General features: G+C 44.3%; 1 protein-coding gene across 2 annotated transcripts in view; it reads right to left on the bottom strand.

Moving 5' to 3' along the window:
* The window catches only part of PRKCE (protein kinase C epsilon), a 469,050-nt gene that overhangs the window by 162,314 nt on the left and 284,249 nt on the right, over positions 1-22,487 (bottom strand). For both annotated transcript variants that reach the window (XM_019748626.2, XM_019748625.2), the window contains 3 exons: positions 6,584-6,743; positions 4,450-4,484; positions 3,184-3,269 (listed from right to left, as the gene is read on the bottom strand). In XM_019748626.2, the coding sequence (XP_019604185.1) occupies positions 3,184-3,269; positions 4,450-4,484; positions 6,584-6,743 (281 nt within the window). The remainder of the gene's footprint in view (positions 1-3,183; positions 3,270-4,449; positions 4,485-6,583; positions 6,744-22,487) is intronic.

Below are 22,487 nucleotides of genomic sequence, written 5' to 3'. Positions count from 1 at the left end.
TCCTATCTGGCAAATGAGGATGGCAGCCTCATCCCACCTAATGTCACAGGATCCTGGGGTCCATGAGACACCAGAGGTGGAAGAACAGGGAAACATTAAGTGTTCCATTGAAGCAAGGCGTCATCAGCATTGCCTGCCTTTCTGGGTCTTCTTGTCGCTCTGCAGAGCTACTCTCCACCTGTGTCTCTAGTGCGACAGCCACACGAACCAGGTCCTTTTTAGAAGGCACAGGGACCATCACCTGAGACCCCTGTAGGCTGAGGAGAAAGTCACTCTTGCGATTCTGGGAATCAGGGAGTGAAAAGCAGGTAGCAAGGAACTTGTCCTTGGCTCAGCGCTGACTGGTGAGTGAAAGGCCCCCACTGGGGACTAAGAAGGGGGATGAGAGCTGGACAGAACATGGACTTGAAGGTGAATATGCTCAGGGTCACTCGACTGCATAACGAGCTCCCTATCACTCAGATATAAGGAAGGGCCGGTCGTTCCACTGGACCAGAATATTACTGACCCTGCTTGAGACACATATAATGTCGATTAGGGTCTTATCCCAGTACAAGGTTCCAAGATTTACGGAAAGCCATCATGCCCGCTCCTTCTACGGTTTGTAGGTTAGGTGTGCCTATCTGTGCATGTAGTCACGTCAACTCCACGTCAGCCTGCACCGCCTGAAGGACATAAGAGATCACGGTGCTCACTCTATTCCTGCAAATGCTAATGGCGTGGTGGAGCTACACTGAGAATAGAGTCACGGTCTCCTAGGCATAGCCTCGTAGGGATATGGATGACAGACAAAGGGGAAGACATGGGGAAGAGTGCCGGGTGGCTAAGAGGGTGAGTGTGGGACAGGAGAGCTGTGTGAGCCTCAGGTATGACCACAAAGGACTCTAAGGTATCAGAAAGTGGGGGCAGGAAGACGATGAGCATGTGCAAGAGCACAGCACGGAATCAGAGCAACTGCAAAAGCAACACAGGGGCCACACGCATGTGTACACACCACGCCAACTGAGGGAGGCTCAGAAACAGAGGGGTAAGTACGACCTACAGAGAGGACCTGGGAGGAAGCAAAGGTCAGAAAGATAGAATTGGAAGTTTTAAAAAGAAGGAAGGAAGGAAAAGAAGGTGACACCAAGAGCACTCGTTTGTCACCACACCTGAAAGAGCAGGGAGGGATGTGAGTCCTCAGTGCGAACACACACAAAACAGGGCAAGTGCATCGGCCAAGCACTCGCGGCTCAAAAGTTCCAAGGAGCCCATCAGCAGAGTACCTTTAATAGGAAGATTAGATATGTGGTGTTTGGAGCTAGTGTGTACGTATGTATGATATGTGTGTGTACATGCATCACACTGCCAGTGGTTACACAAAAGAATGAACTCAAAGGTTGTTCTCCAGCAGTGCTGTGCTTGGCAGAGGGCACATCCGTTGTTCTGATGGCCCAGGGACACACTGACCCTAAAGGAGACTGGCTTCAGGGCGCACGGAGACAGGCTAAGAAACCCAAAGATCCCTTCCTCAATCCCTGGCAATTTATCTCCCTTGGGACACATGCCAAATTTGGGAACACACCCTACTGGTGACTTCTTTTCACTGTTCACTATGCCAGGAAAGACAGTCAGAAGAACTAGGTCACAGATTAAGCTGGGTTGTGGGCATTTCAAACCCTTTAACCTGCATGGCATGGACTCCTATGGGACTCTTCCCTTCAAGAAGGTGTGAAAGAACTTTGGAGAGGTTCACAGCTGATGAAACCTGTGAGATCCTTGAGGGCAGGAATCGTGTAATCCTCTTTGTTTCCATGGGACAAGGCATAATAGCTGGCACACAGGAAGTGTTTAATAAATGCTCAAAGGCCTGCTCACAGGAAGGAATAAAGCCAGAAAGCAAGCAAGCCATCTCGTCCTTTCATTTACTTGTAAAAGTAATGAGGGTAACAACATACTTTGGGTAACAACATCCTAGGCCAGGAATCAGGAGACTCAGTGGCAAAGACCTGCCATTTTACCCACGACAGTAGAAACCCTGCAAACAACTTTGGTGCTCTGGGCTGTCCGCGCTTTGGGGACATGGAAGGTTCAACCTAGGCCTTGCCCCTTGCTGTGATCCAGAAACTATTTGAAAGCAAAAGGAGATAAGAGATGGGAAATGCTTTGGATGCCAAGATGCCATTTGGTTGAATTATTAAGAATCAGGTAGGTCTCTGTAAGTCACTCCTTTTGGAAGCCAAATTATAAATCCACCTGATTATAAACCCATCCGGGGCCACTCTCTCTGACCCCCAATTCTAATGACCTATGATTATACAGTATTTATTTATTTCACCAAGAATTGAAAGCATGGCTTTGAACTCAACTACTATGAATACAGATAACGCCTACAGTCATATTCACACCTTTCTCCCATTCGCTCAGTTAGGGGAAACCTAGCTTCTGTGTTGAATTTTCTTGCTTCCTTACCCCTAGAAACTTCCCTAATAGTCAATCTGATACTAGTTTGAAAGATTAAGAGACAACATCGTGCCATGTTTAAGGGCTCAGACTCTGGAACAGGCTATCTGGATTTGCACGTGGCTCTTTCCCATACTAGCTGTGTGAAATTTGACATCTCTTTGCTTCTATCCTCTCTGTTGTAACAGGAAGATGATAATAACTTTGATCTGCTGTTATGGGATTAAACAATATAGGATAAAGTACTTAAATCAGAGCATGGTAGGTACCCAATGAATGTTGGCTATTGTTATTATTGTGGTTATTTCTGCCTCCTAAGTGTTTCTTGGGTTTGCTAATTCCACTCCATTCCTCCCATCACCTCATAAAGATAAGGTTCCTGCTTGCATGTTGTGTCTCTCTAACTGTTTATGAGCTCCGTGGAGCCACTGACACGTCAGTTAGCCGCTTCACTGTTCCGATAATGACATAAAAGAATTCACATTTTCCTTGTGGGCTCTGGGCTCACACAGCCGTTGGCATAATAGCCACAGACATAAAACCCACTTTGAGCCACACTCATTCTGTAGACCGTACCTCATGCCAGAAAGCCGTGGACAACCCCCTTAATTCTTGATCAACACAAGGAAGAAAGCAATGGGATCTCAGAGATAAGGATTTTCTTAGGGACCATGGAGGAGGCAGTGGAGGGTGGGGATGGCAGTGAAGAAAGCCCAGAATTTCAATGTTATAAATATTTACCTCGTCAGGAGTTTCCTGTCTCTTTAATCCAGCACACTTCGTAATTATGAGCTCATGGCATCGCTTGTGGACCACGCAAGTGCAAACTGCAAACAGCAAGAAAAAAAGGGGGGGAAGACTGAGTGATTAGTGGGGGAAGGAAGGTTCCACCCCAAGATTTCACTGGGTTTTGGTGACGGGGTGAGGGGAGATATACCCCTTCTGTCACCAAGTCTTAATATAATACCCTGGCGGAATCCCTTTATACCGTCATTTCAAAGCCCGTTGCCATCAGAACTATTCCTGTTTCTTAAATGCGCTAGTGAAGAATGAACCATTTATACCCAAAGGGCATCCGCAGGATTGTCTAGTTCCAGGAGTACCGATCAATTTTCTTGCTCCTGTTTGCCAAGGTGAGGGAACAGTTTCCCTTCCATGAAGCACTGTCTATTAAAGGCACTGCAGCCATCTGGTGCTCCACTCAGGATCACGTCAGGATTGACTGGTGTGTTAGGTCAGGATGGCAGAAGTGGCACAGAAGTTCTTAAGCTTTTAAGGGGCCTGTAGCTCCATCTTCATAGTCCTGGGGCAGTGTAGGCAGTAAATGGCTAAAGAGGTCAGGAACTGTTTGCACACGTGCTACCCCAAGGACACATCAATGTCCAAAAGAACCTACCCAAGTCCCCAGGGATGAGACCCAAGTTAACCAGTGGTTAGGTGAGGAGATGCAATGGTCTCTCAGCCCAAACTGCAGAAAAACCCCCACACGACCACGTCACATATCCACCCCCCAATTCTGGACAACTTAACCTTGCATTTGTAGTCAATCACCTGAGAACAAACAAACTTCAATCACTTCACATGAGATTTAAATGTTGAAGAGCTAAAGATTCCATAGTAGAGACAAAAAAAGATAATCGGCAAGGACCCGTCGGATATACTGAATAAAGCAAGTGACGGAGCTCCTTCAGGGAGCGAGAGAGTCAAGGAGCTGACGGAATACACACCACAAGGTTTAGTACTCAGTGGGACCTTCAACGGGCCTCTAATTGAAGCACGTGTCTCACGTGGAAAGATGAGAGTGCTACCTACAAGCAGGCTAGACCCCTGGGACACCTGGAGGTAGGTGGTACCTACAAGGTACTCCCATATGTGTATGTGGGACCAATGGCCTGACAGGGACAAAGAAACGCAGGGTCCTTCTTCTCGAGCATACAAACTGTTTGATGACTAAATGTCATCAAATCCATGGGCCCCCAATGATTTAGTTCCTACAATACCTCTTACCTTGACATTGGTATCCCTGCTTTCCTATGACACCCCTGTAAAGAAAAATACAACCCTTTTAAAAAGTTCATTTTAGTAGGTCAAAAACCACACAATCACCCCATTCTGGCCACTACCCACAATGCACCAAGTATGCTGGGGTCTACCTAGCAGCGTGATTGCACTCCCTCTTGCAGGATGCCTTAAAATGACTCCTTCAGAAAGCCACAGAGGGCAGCCCCAGTGCTTGGAATGGGTGCAAGGTGTGGCCAGTGTCAGAGCTTGGCTTCCTGTACAAACAGCCATTCTAGCAGGACCAGTGGCGCTCTGGGAAGCCACAGAGACTGCCTGCTTCCAGCAGGCCTCCACGGGTCGAGTGTGACTGTCTCCTTCCTCGGGGGTAATCACGGAAGAGGGCTGCAGCGGGCAGGCACATTGCCTGGTATTCTCGGAGCAGTCCTGGGTTACAGGTCTGTCTGGGACCAGCGCTGGGAGTTTGATTCACCGTTTGGGTGAGGGCCAACATTGGTGGTTCCTTCCATGGTCAGAACAGGGTTCCCTGGGGCCAGTTTAGTGTCAGCATGGACACAGGACAATTCAGTCAACCTGGCCGAGCCCTCTTCTCAGTGCACCAACAACTGGGCAGGGAGCTCCCTGCAATTCCCAGCCCAGTGAGAGGAGACAGAAGTCATTTAGTTATTTGGGCTACTCCTCAGGAAACCTACAGCTCAGTGGGGTTCACTATGGGCTTAGTAGAGACCTGACTCTGTAAGACTCAGCCTTACAAGCCTACTCCCCTCGGCACATAATTCAGGACCAAAATGCAGAAAATGGAAGTCAGAGGGTTGAATCAGCCCTGGGAATAAGACCTGCCTGGGGGTGGGAGGGGGGTGTTACCTCTCTTTCAGGTGAGTTGAGTTTGCTCTGAGCCGTGTCCCCTCACATGTCCATGCCAACCTCAGGGACTAGTTCTGGAACACCATGAGGATAAGACTAGCCATTCCTGGACACCCTGGAAATCCAGGGGGTCCTGCGAGTGCAATTCAAACGTTCCTTGGCTGGGTTCCTGCTGCAATTTGGCCTCCCTCACTCTCTCTCACTGGATCCAAATGTGTTGGCAAACTCTAGTCAGTTTCAGAGAGCTCATAGAGGTTGCCAGAAAGGCTGGTGGGATGTCAGGAAAAGCAGGCGCCTTTCATTGTGCTCACCAGGGATGGAATCAGGCCTCTGACACTTCCCAGCTGGAGGACTTCAGACTAGTCTCGTTTTCATTTCTGAGCCTCAGTATTGTTAGTGGAATGCGGTTCATAACACATAGCTCATAGAATACTGGGACCATTTAGATAGTTCCAGTGCCTAAGCGATAACCTGGCACGTGGTAGGTATTCATTAAAATCCCCCCTCCAATCCCCAAGGCAAGTGCTCATTCTCCACCTTCCAAACAGACTACTACTTACCTATATATGCCTATCAAAATCCTAGCTATCATGAAAGAAGAAATGCCACTTCCTCCAGGAAGCCTTCCCTGAGCACTTCAGCCAATGCTGCTCGCTCACTCCTGATATCTCAGTATCCTAGCGGCACCAGTTACAACAGTTACTAAGAACTGCCTTGTATTACAGATGTTGGCAAAAGAGTATTTTGTAACTTTATTATGAAAAAATTCAAATGTATATAAAAGTAGGGAGATGAATAATGGACCCTCACGTACCCATCCTCCAGCTCCAACAATGATCAGTACATGGCCAGTCTTGTTTCATCTCTACCCCAACCCCTCCCACCTCCTTCCAGCTTGTTCTTTTCTAACAAATCCCAGAATCATATTATTTCATGTGTAAATAATTTAGTTTGTCTCTCTAAAGACGAGGCTCACTTTAAAAGAAACCACAAAACCATTACTGGTTCTAAAGTCTTAACTCCTTAAATATGATACATGATATGATCCTAAGTATAAAATCACCGAGAACGATAGTTTCTTCTTTCCATTTATCCCCCCAAGGACCAAACGCTCACTTAGCCTTTCAGAAAAGTCTTCTGCAATCCAATAAAGAAGAAATAAGGCACCGCAGCACATTTTACATAAAGTTTCTCATCTCCCAACTTCTCGCCCCAGAGAAAGCATAACAACTAGTGGTTTCAGGAGAGAAGGACTTACCAGATAAAATCTCTGCAGTGGGAGCAGTAGGTGGGCTGCCGAAGGTAGGTGGCCATGAACTTGTGGCCGTTGACCTGGTGGACTCTGCGCCTGACAGCCCCCTGCCGCTTCCGGGGCCGCATGCGCTCCCTGAACACGCGCTCTTCATTGTCTTTAGGGGCTGGGGAAGGACAAAAGCAGAGAAGGAAACGGTCTGGGTTAGCACACCTTGAAAGTGACCTCCTGCAGGAGAGCTGCTCCATCCTCAGGTGCCTGGAGGTGTGAGGGGACATGGGGCGCAGCCTTGGCTGGTGGAGGGATTTGGGGGTCTGAGGAACCTCACTGCTCAGCTCCGGTGAGAGAGCACCACGTGGGGAGGGAAGGCCAGGACTGCAATCTCCTACCCCAGCTGCACCCTCAGTGTCCATCTCAATCCCAATTCTGTTCCACACATGGTTGTTCCACTCCTACACCAGCTACACGTTGCAAGGGTATGGGGTCAAAAGGCTCAGGGTTCAAATCTTACTGCCTCTTCTGAGTACTATGACCTTGGACAGCCGGTGGCCCTTGCCCTGAGCCTCTGTGGACATCTCTCTCTGACAGTGCCCACCTCATGGGGCACTGTGGAGTCAATGGTGTGACTTCCAACCTCACCCAGCCACCTGGCTCAGAGAAGCGGCTGTCAAATAAATCTGACTTTTCTCTCCTTTGCCTCTGACGTAGACAAGGACAATGAGGAGCCTTTCCCAGAGGTCAGAAGGAAAGTATAACCTTATAAAAGAAGTTCTGGAAGACTGACGACCCACCACCATGGTAACCTTCTACAAGCCAGGAAGAGGGCCCTCACCAGAACCAAACATGCTAGTATCTTGATCTGAGACTTCTAGCCTTTAGAACTGGGAGAGATAAATGTCCTCTGTTTAAGCCACCCAGTCTGTGGTGTTCTATTAAGACAGCCTGAGCTGACTAATACAGTGATGATAACGGCTAACATTGATCAAAGACTCACGCTGTAGCAGAGCATGTTAAGTGCACTACGTGTAGTAACTCATTAAACTTTCACAACAACCCTACCTACTTGAAGGGTACTACTATTATCCCCATTTTGCAGGTGTGCAAACTGAGGAATAGAGAGTTTAAGTAAACTGTTCCTATTAACACAGCTATTAGGTGGTGGAGCCCAGATTTAGACCCAGAGAGCAGGGAAGAAACCAACATCCCACTGTTCACACACTGCTTTGAGGGACAGCCCACTCTCCTACGGCAAGGCCCCAAAGCTCTTGTCGGAGTGGCTCTCATTATGGAAGAGTCAAGCTGCCTGTGGCCTCCCCAGTGGCAGGGGAGGTAGGCTCTGGGTCTCCTACGAGGCTCCTAGCACTAGTGCAGGCCCTGGAAGGTCAGTTGCCTGCATGGCACAGCTTCAAATGCACTGGGAAGGCCCTGTGCCCCCAAATACTCCCTACACCAGACATCCCACCACAACAGTGTCAGTCCTGTCGGGAGAAGCATCACCCCTCTAGGACCTCTTTGAAAACAAGGTTCCCTGAGGTGGAGGTCACATGTGTGAGCCAAATAGCTATTCAGTCCAAGGGCATCTTGTCAGTCCAGAGAGGGTACGGATGGAGGGCAAGTAACACTGAAGGGAGAGAAAGACAAGAATGGGAGCAAGTGCCTGGCCAGCGTCGGTTTTTAGGGGGATGGAGCCTCCAAGCAAACAGGCAGAGGTGTGGGCTGAGCGGCTGCACCCTCGTCACAGACTGATGACCCTGCTTGTGGGCCCTCTGCTCCCGGCCCCCAGCCTGCCTCCGTGCCCTTCCCAACTGGTGCTTGTTATTTCAAGAAGTCTCTGTCACTGACTTATCTTCTGGGTGTGGAAACCCATCACCTCCTACCCTGCCACAACCTAGGGGCCAAGACGGGCTGACCAAATTCTCACTGTGAAGACCCAGTTCTGTTTTAACATAGAGATAGCTATCCACAGGCACACACATTCACACACACGTGTGCGTGAGTGAGGAAATATGGCAATCATCACTCAATTGTGCAGTCATAGGTGATTTTCGTTTTGGCTTCATATTTGCACTATGTTTAGAATATTCTATTTTATAAGGTGGAAAATAAATATGGTGATTTAAAAGACAAATCTATTCAGTAGCCCTTACTTGCTACGAACCTGATCTACAAAAACCCTAACCAACTATCCAGTTCTGGGCAGGTTAGGCCAGAGGATGGGAATTATTTTTGTAAAAGGCATCCTTTGAATTCTTCCACAGAAAATTCACCATGGAATACATTTAAACAGTCAGTCAGCTGCCTAATGCATTTAAGATGCAATTTGACGTACAAACCCCTCAAATTTACTAGTCACTTGGATCCTGGAAAACTGTATTTTCAGTTCAAATGGTGAGGACAATCGAGTTTTCTCAAGGTAGCACTGCTGCAATGGGGGGTGACAGTCGTCCCTGAGGGCCTTATTTCTCAACTTTTTACAGAAATGATCAGCAACTAAATGTTCTAAACTATGTTTACATTGATTTAATAGGTAAATGCATCAACCCATGATTTGAACTCCACTGACTTTTAACGACCTCTTGGTAAAGTGTACTGACACCTGGAGAGAAGCTGCTTACAGTTTGGGGGAGGGGGGGTCTTGGGGGCAAGTCAGACTAGAGCCAAGAATAACTCCTGCGAAGTCGTGGTCTGATTGAACGTCCCCAAAGGGTTCTGTTACTCCTGCCCATCTGCACTTTCTTTTAAGTCAGATTTTATGTCAAAGATGTAGGGACACAGAAGGCCACAGGACAAGAAGAACACAGGTAAGTAAGCTTCATGCGCCCAATGAGCACTGTCCCCCGCTCCGCCCAAGCCCAGTGTGCGAAGCAGCAGGACAGGCAATAGGAAAAAGGGGCTGGGACCCCGGGCTGTGAAAACATCCCAATTCCACATCCCTCTGCACCGGGGAGCAAAGAGTCCAGCCAGAGCATCTCTGTGCCCATCAACCACACGCAGAGAAGGAACAGCCTAGATTATGTGAGGAGGGGAGCCACAGGGTTCCTCGGTCTCTTTGCTGGGGCCTGGAGCACCAGGAGAAACTGAGCCTTTCAGATTCCCCACTGCTGTGAAGGGTCTCTATTAAAATGCAGCTCCCACAGGGAGGGGTGATACAAGATATGTGGGTGTAGGTGTGTATGTGAGGTGAGGTGACAGAATAGATTTATAAATGCATATACGTGTGTATCTATTATTATATCAATTAATAGAATATTTATGAATAATTTACATTCGTAAATATAACATTACATTAATATATTCATATCATGAACATAATTAATAGTATTATAATATATTATAATTAGAATATGATTACTATTTTAACATAATTCTATTGCAATTATATTAATAACATTATATAGAACATACGTGTGATATAAATGTATAGTTTTGCTGAACCATTTGAAAGTTGCATAGTAACATTTTACCCCTATATACATCAGCTTTATTTCCTCACAATGTCAGAGTCAAGAAATTTATCATTGATATAACATTATCTGATATGTACTTTATATTCAAATTTCTCCAACTGTCCCCAAAATGTCTATAGTTATTGTTTTTAAATTTTTAATCCAGGAACTAAGTAGAATTCATGTTCCTGCATTTAGTTGCCATGTCTCTTTAGTCTTCTTAATCTGGAACAGTGTTCTTGATTTTTTTTTTCCTTCTTATGATACATTTATGAAGAGTCTAGGATGCTGTGTTATGGCACGTTCCACAATCTGGATTTGTTTCCTCCCAATTAGCTTCTGATTAAATGGCAGAGAATACCAGAGGCATCTAGGTATCAACAAATCCAAGCATATCCATGAAGATCCCTATTGATAACTGTGCAAAGGACATGAACATAACATGTATAGACAGAGAAATGGAAAATATTCACTCTTATTAGAAATTTTTAAAACACAAAGCAGAGCAGTCTTAATATATCACTGACTTACCATTTAATATCTAATAAAGAAACAAATTTGTTTTAAAACGGTATTATCCACCATTGGCAAGGCTGCTACAAATTGATTTATTCATTCACTGCTACAGGCAATGTAACATAACATTTTCAGAAGGTGATATTACAATACATAGCAAACACCACAAACAGACCTACATCCTATGATGTGGCAACTCCTTAGGAATTAAGTCAATAATTAAACAGAAACTAAAAGCTGTACGCTTATAACTTACAGATGTTCCTCACCTGCGTATCTATGTTGGCTAACAAAATAGAAGTAACCTGACTGCCTAACATTAGGAGTATGATCTCATAAATTATATTGCATCTATAGTAATTTTTAAATGGTGAGAAAAGACTATGTAAGAACATGGGGAAATGTGATCAAATGCTGTAAAAACAGAATGCATAATAACACAACCCTAAGTAAAACCTATTTGCAGTTTGAAGGTAACATAAAAGTAAGAATTATTATGCAATCCTAGGATGATGGGACTATGTATTATGATATTTGAAATAAAATTCTCTAATGCTCTTTAATGACTTTTAAAAGCAGTGCTCTCTCCCTAAAGCATTTAGTGGAAGTGGCCCTCATGCTGCAGGAGTGGGAGGCTACATGGCAGGAACAAGGAGTAGGCTCCAGATGTTGCCATGGAAAGCAGGAGAGACAGGACACACTTCATCAGCTTCCCAGCTGCCTGTGGTTCTGAACCGAGTGAAGAGTTACCCAGGCCTGTCCCCTACACCTGTGCCTCCTCGCTCTTGCTATCACTGGATGCACTCAGCCACGCCCGCCCGGTGTGATGGTTCATTGGCTGTGGCCTCTGAGGCAAAACCAAGGCTGCCTTTCCTCCCAGAGGGCCCACTGGCCCTTTCCAGATCCTTTGTTTTATGGCTGCATCTGCCACAAAACAGAAGGGGTGGCCTTGAGTCAGAGAGAGGCTAACACAAAGCTGGATAACTTCTGTGAAACTTTCTGCAGGAATAAAGATGCTGACTGGTCAGACAGAACGACAAGAATTCACAAAGGCATAAAGTGAAGCAGAGACATCCTCTGAGGCAGTTATGAGATGCTCAGTAACCCCAGCCTCCAACAACATTCCAGGCATGTGTTCTGCTTGGTCTGATTCATCTATAAACTTTAAACTCCTAGGAGCTATCACACCAATGAATATCTTACAGCCCCAGTGCTTAGAAGACTATCTATGGCAGGTTGCAGGTAGGCTACAGGAGCAGCAACAAGAACACATACCTTGCAGTTATTATTCTGTTGACCTAACCTCATCTGGCCCCTTTTCCTTGGGCAGAGACTTCTCAGTCTAGACCAGGGAGCTCTCACAGTCCCAGGGAGGGGCAGCCCCAGCACCAAACCTGACCTTTTCTGGCCAGTCTAGTTACTGAAAGTCTCACTGTTCTGCCATCACCTCTCTCACCCTGCCTCATCTCCTGCAGAGAAAGGAAGTCAAGGTGACAGGCTGAGCATATGAGATCAAGGGTACCCTTAACCTCAGCACACTCAGGGTGCATTTTTGGTTAAGAATATCAGCAGTGAATTCCTAGTAGACTCAGACTTACGAACTCCTGGATGCCAGCACTTCCTTCCAGGGTCTGTGTAGCAAGGACTGTCAAACTCAAGCATCAACCTTACCCAAGACCCTCAACCCAGGAGCCTGGACCAGACTGACCAAATATGCACGACTGGTGACATCTAGGCACCGCTGTCATTCCTCACTGCAGAATGGTCACCTGTCATTGATGTTTAGAGCACACAGGGTCTTTCTCCCAGCAAGTATGCTGTGGGTCTTTATTTTTTCTGATCTCCCTCTTTTGACCTCTTTCTGCAAGCGTGGTTGAACTAGGAGACTAGACAAATTTTGCCTTTGCTCCAGACTTGCTTTACGTCCTAACATTACCAATTAAATCTCTTTGAGCCTCTGTGTTCTTATCTATCAAGAGGGGGTAATGCAATGGCTTCCCCTCAATCCCAAGCTGGTATGCTTCTTTCTCTCTCCCTAGTACCAACATGACACCTCATTACTGAGGAGGAGAGAAACAGCCTCACCCCACCCTGCGAACCCCACACTGTTGCCCTCCTTGTTGTCCCCACCCTGCTGGGGTCCAGCTGCCTCCAGATGTTCCACACCTGCCTCTGTGAATAAAAAAGAGAGTCAGCATTGTTTTCCCCCACCCCACCCATTAGGGGCTTTAGAAAAACAGACTCTGTCTTCAGACTTGGAAAACTGTCAGGAAGATTGGGCTGGGCAAGGAACACTGACTCAGCTGTAAGGCACAAGCAGCAAGAAATGTGACCAGCTTGAGAAAAGTCTGGAGACCGCCTCAGAAGGCTAACCCAAGCAAAGAATGAATCAAGGCCTCAAGGCAGGTAATTCCACAGCACAAAGCAAACAATTTAATCATCCTGGCATTTTTGTCTAAATAGCTGTACTGTCAAATCTTGGATATTCAGAAGGTGAAAAATAACAACTACCATTTATGGGGCCCTTGCCATGTGCTGAGTACAGTCTAAGCATCTTACATCCCCCAAATACTATTCCATACACATGAGGTACTGTTCCATATACATGAGGCAGTATTCCATATACATGAGGTACTGTTACATACACTGGAGGTGTTATTACATATACATGAGGTACTACTGCATATCCATAAGGTGTTATTACATATTCATGAGGTACTTTAGATATGCATGAGGTACTATTGCATATCCCTGAGGTATTGTAACAAATACATGAAGTAGTATTACATACACATGAGATATGTGAGCAACTTACATACATCCTCTAACACCATGAGGTACTAGTCTCAACTTACAAGTCAAAGAAACCAAGGCTCCAAGAGGTTAAATAACTAACTTGTTGTAGGTCACAGAGCTAACAAACAGTAAACGTCAATTCAGGAATACCCAGTCTGGCTCATCCATTCATGTCCCCCAAGGATGGCAGAATAGCTTTGATCCCACTTGTACCCCACTGTTTCTATGGAAGTCTCCTCCCGCTGCTGTTCACCGACGTCTCCACACATCTGCCCCGCTCTCATCTAGAGACTTAGAAAAGAAAGCTACAGGGGACTGACTGATTCATCGTACATCCACATAATGGAGTGTAGTGCAGTGGTTTAAAAAAGCAGATATGCTAAGTCCACCAAGAAACAGTAAATAGAAAAAGAAAACAAAGAAACACGTACAGTCTGCATTTGTATAAAATGAGAAAAGAATAGACTCAAACAACATAAGCAAAAATTCACACTGAGAATTTCTGAAGGGTGTAAAATAAACCATTCATCCAAAAATGTTTATTATGTGGATCCTGGATACCAGGCAATGTTCTGGGCACAGACCGTTGGCTACAAAGGATGGGCCACAGCCACTCTCTCAGTTATTATTCTCAGATGTTCTGGATTTGGTCCTTAATAGACAAACCGCCACTAACAAAGCCAGGAATTGCTGTGATATTCCAGACAACAGTATTATGACTCTAGGGGGCTCCCTGCCGGAACCTTCCCCACTCAGTCTCTGAGGAGTTTACTTTCCCTCTCAATAATCCTCTGGTTTGACTTCATGGACTTACCGGTGAAAAATGTAAGGTCAATAAAAGGAAAGCAAAACAAACGAAAAATGATACTACACACTGAAAATCAAAGGAGCGGTGCCTTTTATTTTTTGCCACGAGGAAAACAGGTTATAATATTTTCAAGGGAAATAAATGCTTCATGACAGTGAGTTTTAATTATTAAGTAAATATTTACGGGATGCCAAAGAATGTGTTCTACACATTGCGTTCACACAATACATGAGAGACATTTCTGTTCAAAAACAGGAAAGAGGAAACAGCAATGAATTCCCTGAGAGAGATTACTCTATGCTATCTATATCTTCCCAGGGAGTCATACAACGGGGAACAGAAAGGTCGAAGCAGGCAGGGCTTGGATGTGTCTGCATATGTTATTCCGGGTGTAATCTAATCAGAAGAGCACCAATGGCATTTCAAGATGAGTATCTCAGATTTAATATAAACCATTTTCTTCTCTCTTCGTCACTTTCTGAATGATCTGTCCTGTGTTCAGGGCAGAACTTAGGCTCTGTACACTTATTAAGACAAAACTTAAGCTAGTTTGTGCTTTGCAGGAAAAAAAAAAAACATGAAAAACTCAGACACGCATAGGGTAGGGAGAACAGTACTAGTGTGAACTGAGGTGAAAACACGGCGCTGGCTGGACAATGGGATGGTCACTGAGGGAAAGAGCTCTATGGAGAACAGGGGAAGGCAACCGTCCAATCCCACCACCCCATGTCCTAAGGCAAAGCACACGTGGATATGGATAAACATTGGAGAACAGGTATTTACTGAAGCAGGAAGTTTGCTTGCCTCCTGCCCATCTGTACTCATTCATTCATTCATTCATTCCCTCCCTCCCTACTCCATCCACTCAAAATTACACATTGAAGTCACACTGAAACTTGACTGCATGCCTCTGGTACCCAGGAAAAATCATTACTTTCCAGGAGGAAGCCACAGAGCAGAAGCCCTCCAGGCAGACCTGCTAAGAGCTCAAAGAGCATTCCCAGCCCGGGAAACAAGCCAAGCAGGGCACCAGTCAAGGGTGTCCCCACTAGTGCCAGTGATGGGCCTACAATTCTCAGCAAACTGAGCTGCTGCTGAATTTGTGGGCACCTGTGCCCTATGGAGCTTTGTCCATGAGGCCAGGTTCTGGACATTGTTCATGTTTCTAAGGTGCTGTATTGAAAAAGTGCCTGTGGGAGAACAGTGGCAGCAGTGCCGGCAGGGAGTCTGTCCATTTCCACATGCTAGATGGTGGTCGTGGGGAGAGGAGAATGTCAATGCCAGGTAAAGGTTGATACCCTCCCTTCAAATAGATAACAATCTGTTTAATGTCATAGGCACCTCAGTCAAAAAGGTTATGGGGTTATTTATTGAAAAACCCACCTTATCTATTGTGGTTGGTATCAGCCATTCCATATCAACCAGTCAGTAGCAGGCAGAGTGAGCTAAAGATCAGACCCTCTAATGCCCAAGGAGCTCCCACCTACTTCATCCAAGGTCCATAGAGCTTCTCAAATTCTGCGCAATTTCCCTAAATACCACAAGGAACCAACTTTTTGTGTTCCCCAAGCTTCTTATTTGCGAAGGCAGCTATGAGCTCTCAATATTTCAAAGTTAAAATTAAAAAGGAAAAGTCCTGGCCTGTCCTAGAAAGATCTGGAGGCCTGGGCAGGGTTCCTATGAGGCTGACCAGGTGGGTGGGTATTTCTTCTTAGACTACCTGGGAAAGAAGAGCATAAAAGAAGACAATAAAAGGCAATGAAGGAATTGTAAGACAAAGGAGACGGAGAAAGAAGATAAACAGTAAAGACGATGAAGTCGCAAAGTCCAGGCTGGTAATGGACTAAATGAACCCCACACCTTTTCAGGAAGCAGATGGATTTGTCTTGAGTAATACAATCTCCTCTCCACTGTTCTTTGGTCCATACTGACTAAGAAGTCAGCTCACTCTCCTTCCACCCTCCCTTCTAGTAACCCAGGCGGGCTAATTTCCAGGGCAGGGTGTTGGGGGGATGAACCTGCCTTAGGAAGTTTAATACAGGTAAACAAGCCCCAAAGCTTTCTACAGAAACAGCTACAGTGGCCACAGCTCTTAGGGAACTTACAGGTTTTTCCTTGTTTTTAGAAACCTGCTTAAATTTTTTCTTATAAGGTTTATGTTCCACTGATACTGTGACCAAAACTCTGCACATGAAGACAGGGATGAGACAGTCAAAAGCAAGAATGCTTTTATTATTAACTGAAAGCATCCCATAATCCAACCCTTGATCCTTCAAGGCTTACAGGCCCTGATCGCTCGCTCTCTCTCGCTCGCTCTCTCTCTCTCTCTCTCTCTCTCTCTCTCACACACACACACACACACACACACACACACACACGGTGTGTGTCCCACTCTCCCTCTGCTACTTGCACTTCTCCCCAGCCAGGGGACACTGCAATCTAGGAAACCTCATGAATTCCCATTATTGCTTCTGAGGGACTCCAAAACACCCTTCTCCCCCTGAGCTGTCCTCCATAGTGACATGAGAATGTTGGGGAAAGAAGAGTCACCATGTGAGAAGAAAAATATTCCTAAAGCTCTGCAAGACAACAGACATTTGCTAAATTTTGAGCCACACAGCTATAAACTCCCATAGAGAGAACATGAAAAATGCCAAGAGGAAAAGAGGAGGGGAAACCCTGTTTTTTTTCTTCCCGTTTAATGAACCTAAGAAAATATTCTGAGGCCATTGATGCTCAAGGGAGATATAGTTAGCTTAGGTCTTAGTGCTAATAAAGTACAAGTGGAGATCAAATTCCACAAATAAGTAAGTTGTCTTTGTCCAGAAGGAAAATATTACCAGCCACAGGCCCTGCTTTGAATCTTGGTGAACTTTCTGCAGGTATATATTCTTGGTCACCAGCACCCTGGGGAAGAAGTAGTTATGGCTCAGCATGACCCACCCTCTCTCCTAAAAACACAGCTTCCATCCTATACCTTAATGCCTCAAGGCAGCGCACGAGTTGTGTCTTTACATATAGAAGATGGCATTTTCCAAACCCGGAAATCTGAGCCCTGCATACGGTGCAGTCACCTGTCTGCCCTTTCAGTCAGTCGTGGCTTAAGCAGTAACTGGGACTAGGCAGCAGAGGTTAAGCTGAGGTGAAGGTCTATTGTACAGTCTTAAGAATCCCACAAATCCTAGCAATGGATTATTAGCACTGCTTGTGGCCAAAGCATATCACTGCCCCATGTCTGACGTGCTAGCAAGCCTGGCTATCCCTAATAGGTCACGAGATGCCTACGTTGAGAACATTTAAATCCATCTAGAGGAAAGAGGTAAAAAGAAATTTCAGTTTCTGGGAGAAATAAGAAAGGGCTGAATGAGACGTATGGTATCCAGTCTCCAAGATGCACGCCCGTGACCCTGCCTCCTGCTATTCTCACTTCTGTGTAGGTGCTTCCTACAACGAATAGAGACGACCTGCTGACTTGTGTGACCAAAAAGATTTTGCAGAAATGACAGGTTTTTCAGTAACTTATGATGCTAGGTCATAAAAGATACTGTGGCTTTCACCTTGATCTCTCTTGGACCACTCACTCGGAGAAAGCCAGCCGCAACGTCACGAGGACACTCAAGCAACCCTAAGGAGTGATCCATCTGGTGGGAAACTGAGGCCTCCGGCCAAGAGTCAACACTGACTTGTGAGCCATGTGCATCAGCCACGTTGGAACTGGATCCTCCAGACGCAGTTTGACCTTTAGCTGATCACAGCCCTGACCAACATCCCACCCAACGGCCACCTCCTGACAGACCATGGACCAGAACCATCCAGCTAAAGCTCCTGAATTCTTGACCAACATAAACTTTGTGAGATCGTACATGTTCATTATTGTCATAAACTGCTAAAATCGGGATGATTTGTAACACAGTAATGGTTACCGAATTCAAGAGGTAATAGATAAACCAAGTGGGAGAGATATAGGATATACACTGGAAGGAACATTTTCTAACTGTGAGAATTGTTCATTTCCTCAGTCTGTATTTACTGAATCCCCACTGGATGCTAAATACTCACCTATATTTTGTGTGATGCACTAATCCTGCCTAGAGAGAGAGAAGCAATCCTCCTCTGGACAGGACAGGTTATATTAGAATCACTGTCACATGGATCCCAGGGCCTATGTAAAAGTGAGTTAGGCTGACCTGGCCCCTGAGAACTGGGAATTCAAATATACTGGTGTCCTAAAACACAAAATGATCCCTGTTGCTTTCAGTTCCACTGTGTTAGCTTTATCCCTTAAGCCTGAGGCTTTCAGCCCTGTTAAAACACCGATCCTCTGGGAGGGCCATTAGGAGTTTAATATGGATGAATTTCAGATTCTTTTTGGAGAGGCTGTGCTGGGAAAGTAGGAAAATTGTGGCACATAAAGGATTGTAGAACCTGCAGGGAGAGTAGTGGCAGGAGATAAATTTTGGGAATTTTGCAGTCAAAGGCTAATGGGTACTTGGCATATCCAAAACAAAATACCCATTTTTTAAAAAATCTAGTAAAAATAATAGGCACGATTTACTATATATAATACATGATTAAAACATATTTTCTCTACTTCACAAGACTCTTACAAGACTGGGATCTTATTATGTCCACTAGACAAATGAGAAAACTGGGGCTTAGAAAATCTAAGTGATTTACCCAAGAGTGTATAGTTATTAAGGGGTAGAGCCTTATTTTGTACCAAGGGCTGTCTGGCTCCAAAGTTCATGGTTTCCACACCATACTATACATGTTAAAAAATATGCAATGAACATTCCCCCTTTTCATCTCATATAGAAACTGGAAAAATCACTTACGAAAATTCAAGCACGATGTTCATATTTCTCTAACAGGTGGTTTATAGATGTTTTAAAATTGAAATTTCCTTCTCAAATCATTAAGTGAAAAAACCATGAGAAAAATTATTAACACATTGGAAGGGGAGAGGCCAATTTCTTTCAAGTGAATATGGGGTTTGATGAGATGTTCTGAAACTTGTTTTGGAAACCAGACTGCTGGCAAAGTAACAGAAAATGAAAACTTGCAGAGACGACTCACTTTCATACCACAATCCACAGGCCTGGGAGCACAGGAAGTAACAGAAAGAAGACCAGAGCCCCTTGTAGCCTATGTGTACTGATTCCAGTTGTTTCCTACAGAACTTTCAAAGGCAGGAGGAGACGTGAGGTAACGATGCAGGCGCAAATACAAACCTCACGTAGGCAATCACCTCCTGGAACAAAAAGTTTATATCTGTTTGAGCCAAGCAAGGAAAGAAGTTTCCAGTCAAAGCGTTCTCTAAACCTGACCCAAGCCCCTTTGTGTCCGGCGAGAACACCTGATCTTAAAGGAAAAGTCTATTATCTTCCCTAAGTCAGTCCCTTCCTCAATCCTGAGGCTACACAGATGGAAGATTAATGCTGTTTTTTGTTTGTTTGTTTGTTTGTTTGTTTGTTTTTAAATAAACATTATTCTCTTTCACCAAACAGAACAGTTAGCCAAGGCCCATATCAAATCTATTACTAGAAAATTAGAATTGAGAGGTTCAAACATTATGTGGGTGTGTGTGTTTAAGGTAGAAGAACTAAAACGAAGATATGACATTGTGTCTCTTGTTCTTTCAAACCGTCTTCCTGGGAATAAAGAGTGCCGTGTTGAAGAAGGCATTCTTCCTTTATTCTGGAGCTGCTCTGGCCTCTGGCTAGCAGCCTCGTCCAGATAATGCGGTGCAAGGCAGAGCTCTTACTCTCCTTGTGGAGACCAGGGTGATGCTTTTCCTCTTGCCCTGGGGGAAGCTTGGAGCTTTCTGAAAGCTTGCATAATATTCTACCTCCTTATTTTCAGCTCAAGAGAACTCCAGTTGATTTCAGGGTGAGGATGACCTGAAACTCAACAACTTGTTAACCAGAACTACTGGTTGCTTCTCAACCTATTAACCGGAAATGTACACCTATTAGACCCCTGACTTGGCTCTATCTGAAGTGGATGTCTCACTTAAAAACCATCCTAGATATCGAAATGGCCTCTCATCTCTCAAGGGGAAATCTCATTTCCTATTGGAGTGTGATGGATTAAGGAGTTCAGAAAAAAGTTTTACGGCTGGAAGGAAGAGGAAAAAAGATCTTCTCTTTTTTAAACAGACAAGGGCCACTGTCTGTTATCAAATCTGAATTAGAACACAGAAGAACCGAGATTTAAGCTTATTAACATAATTCCATCACCATTTTCTTCTAAATGACCGAAATTCTGAGGTCTTCACCTTCTTAAAATAATGAGTCTCAATCTTCAGCATGCGTCAGAGCTCCTGGGAGGGCACCCTGCTGGGCCCTGTCCCCAGGGCCTCTAATTCAGCAGGTTTCAGGAAGGCCTGAGCACTTCATTTCAAACAAGTTCACAGGTAACACTAATGTTTCTGGTCTGGGACCACATTTTGAGAACTGTCTAGACCACATTAGCCACCTTATCTGAAGCATGTAAAAGTGACACATGTATTTATTCAAAAATAACTAGGGCTCTGCTCAGAACGTCGAACGCTAAAAAGACTATCACTTCTACCATTACAACAACAACAGCAACAAAAACCAGAGAGATGAAATAGATCAATGGAACAGAATAAAGCCCAGATATTAGTCCACACATATATGTTCAATTCATTTTCAACAAAGATGGAAAGGCAAGTCAATGGAGAAATTATAGTCTTTTCAACAAATGGTGCTGAAACAATTAGATACCAATGTGCAAAAAATAAGCATAGATCAATACTTTGCATCTTGTACTAAAATAGATCCAAGATAGATGATACACAAAAATATAAAACCCAGAACTATAAAACATTTGGAGGAAAGCATATGAGAAAAATCTTTGTGCCCTTGGAATTAGGGAAAGATTTATTAGATATCACACCAAAAGCACAATTCATAAACTACAAGATTGATAAATTGAACTTCATCAAAATTAATAACTTCTGCTATTCGAAAGACATTGTTAAGAGAATAAAAAGGCAAGTCCCCAAATGGGAAAAAATATTTGCAAATTGCATATCTGGCAAAGCAGTTATGTCTAGAATACATACAGAATGTTCAAAACTCAATAATAAGAAAATAACCAATAAAAAATGGGCTAAAAATTTGAAAGACACCTCAGAAGAATAGATGAATGTATGGGAATTAAGCACATGAAATGATGTTGAACATTAGTTTTAGGAAAATGAAAATGAAAGCCACTGTGAAACCACTGCACACCTGTTAGAATGACTAACATTAAAATAATAATCATCATAATAAAAATAAAACTTGAAAATATCAAGTGCTGGTGAGGATATAAAGTAACTGAATTTTCATACACTGGTGGGAAAAGAAAACGGTTTTGCCACTTTGGAAAAGAGTTTGCAGTTTCTTATAAAATCAAATACACATTCACCAAACATAATCCAGCAATGCCATTCCTAGGTATTCACTCAAATGAAAGGAAAAGTTTTATTTACTCAAAAACCTATGTGCATATATCTATGAGAGCTTTATCTGTAATCATCAAAACCTGAAAACAATCCAAATGTCCCTCAACTGGGGAAAGAATAAGCAAGTTGGTGTACATCCATAGAGTGGAATTCTACTCAGCAACAAGAAGGAATAAATTACTGATACAATCAACAACACGATGAATCTCAAATGCACCATGCTAAGTAAAAAAAAAGCCAAGTTCAAAAGGCTACATACTGTATGATCCCATCCAAATGACATTCTGGAAAAGGCAAAACATTTTTTTTGGCACTGAAAAGGAATTAGTGGTTTCTGGGGGTGGGCAAAGGGTTTGACTAAGAAAGGGAAAGCTAATGGGAGAGTTCTGACCGTGGTAGTAGTTACATGACTGTGCGTGTTTGTCAAAACTGGCAGAAATGTACACTAAAATTGGTGATTTCTATTGTATTACATATTACCTTATTATTATTTTTTTTAAAAAGGGAAAAAGTAACAAGGGAGAATCTACTTCATCCTCAGCCTTGAGTCCAGAGCTACTAAAGATACAAAGAACTACTTCGAGGACAGTTTAGAATGAACTAAATGCCTAACGCATTTAAACAGCCTACAACTGAGAACATAATGAGCAGGAGACGATAAACGTTAAGTCCAGAGACAGCTGGGGTATCTGGGGCAAACCTGGTCCCCTCCACTGTTTAGTTCTACTTTCACTTTGAAGGCTTGGCAGTCTTCTTCTCCGGCTCTCGCCACCCTAACCAGGTCGATCTCCTGACTGGCTCTTACAGACGTCACGTTTATTTCTCCCTCCAAGCTCCTAACTACATCAGTTCTCCTTCCTAGGACACAGT

Source organism: Rhinolophus sinicus, linkage group LG05, assembly GCF_036562045.2.
Source record: "Rhinolophus sinicus isolate RSC01 linkage group LG05, ASM3656204v1, whole genome shotgun sequence".
NCBI lineage: Eukaryota > Metazoa > Chordata > Mammalia > Chiroptera > Rhinolophidae > Rhinolophus > Rhinolophus sinicus.
The sequence above is the reverse complement of the archived record's forward strand: the minus strand, read 5'-3'. Positions and strand labels throughout refer to the sequence as shown.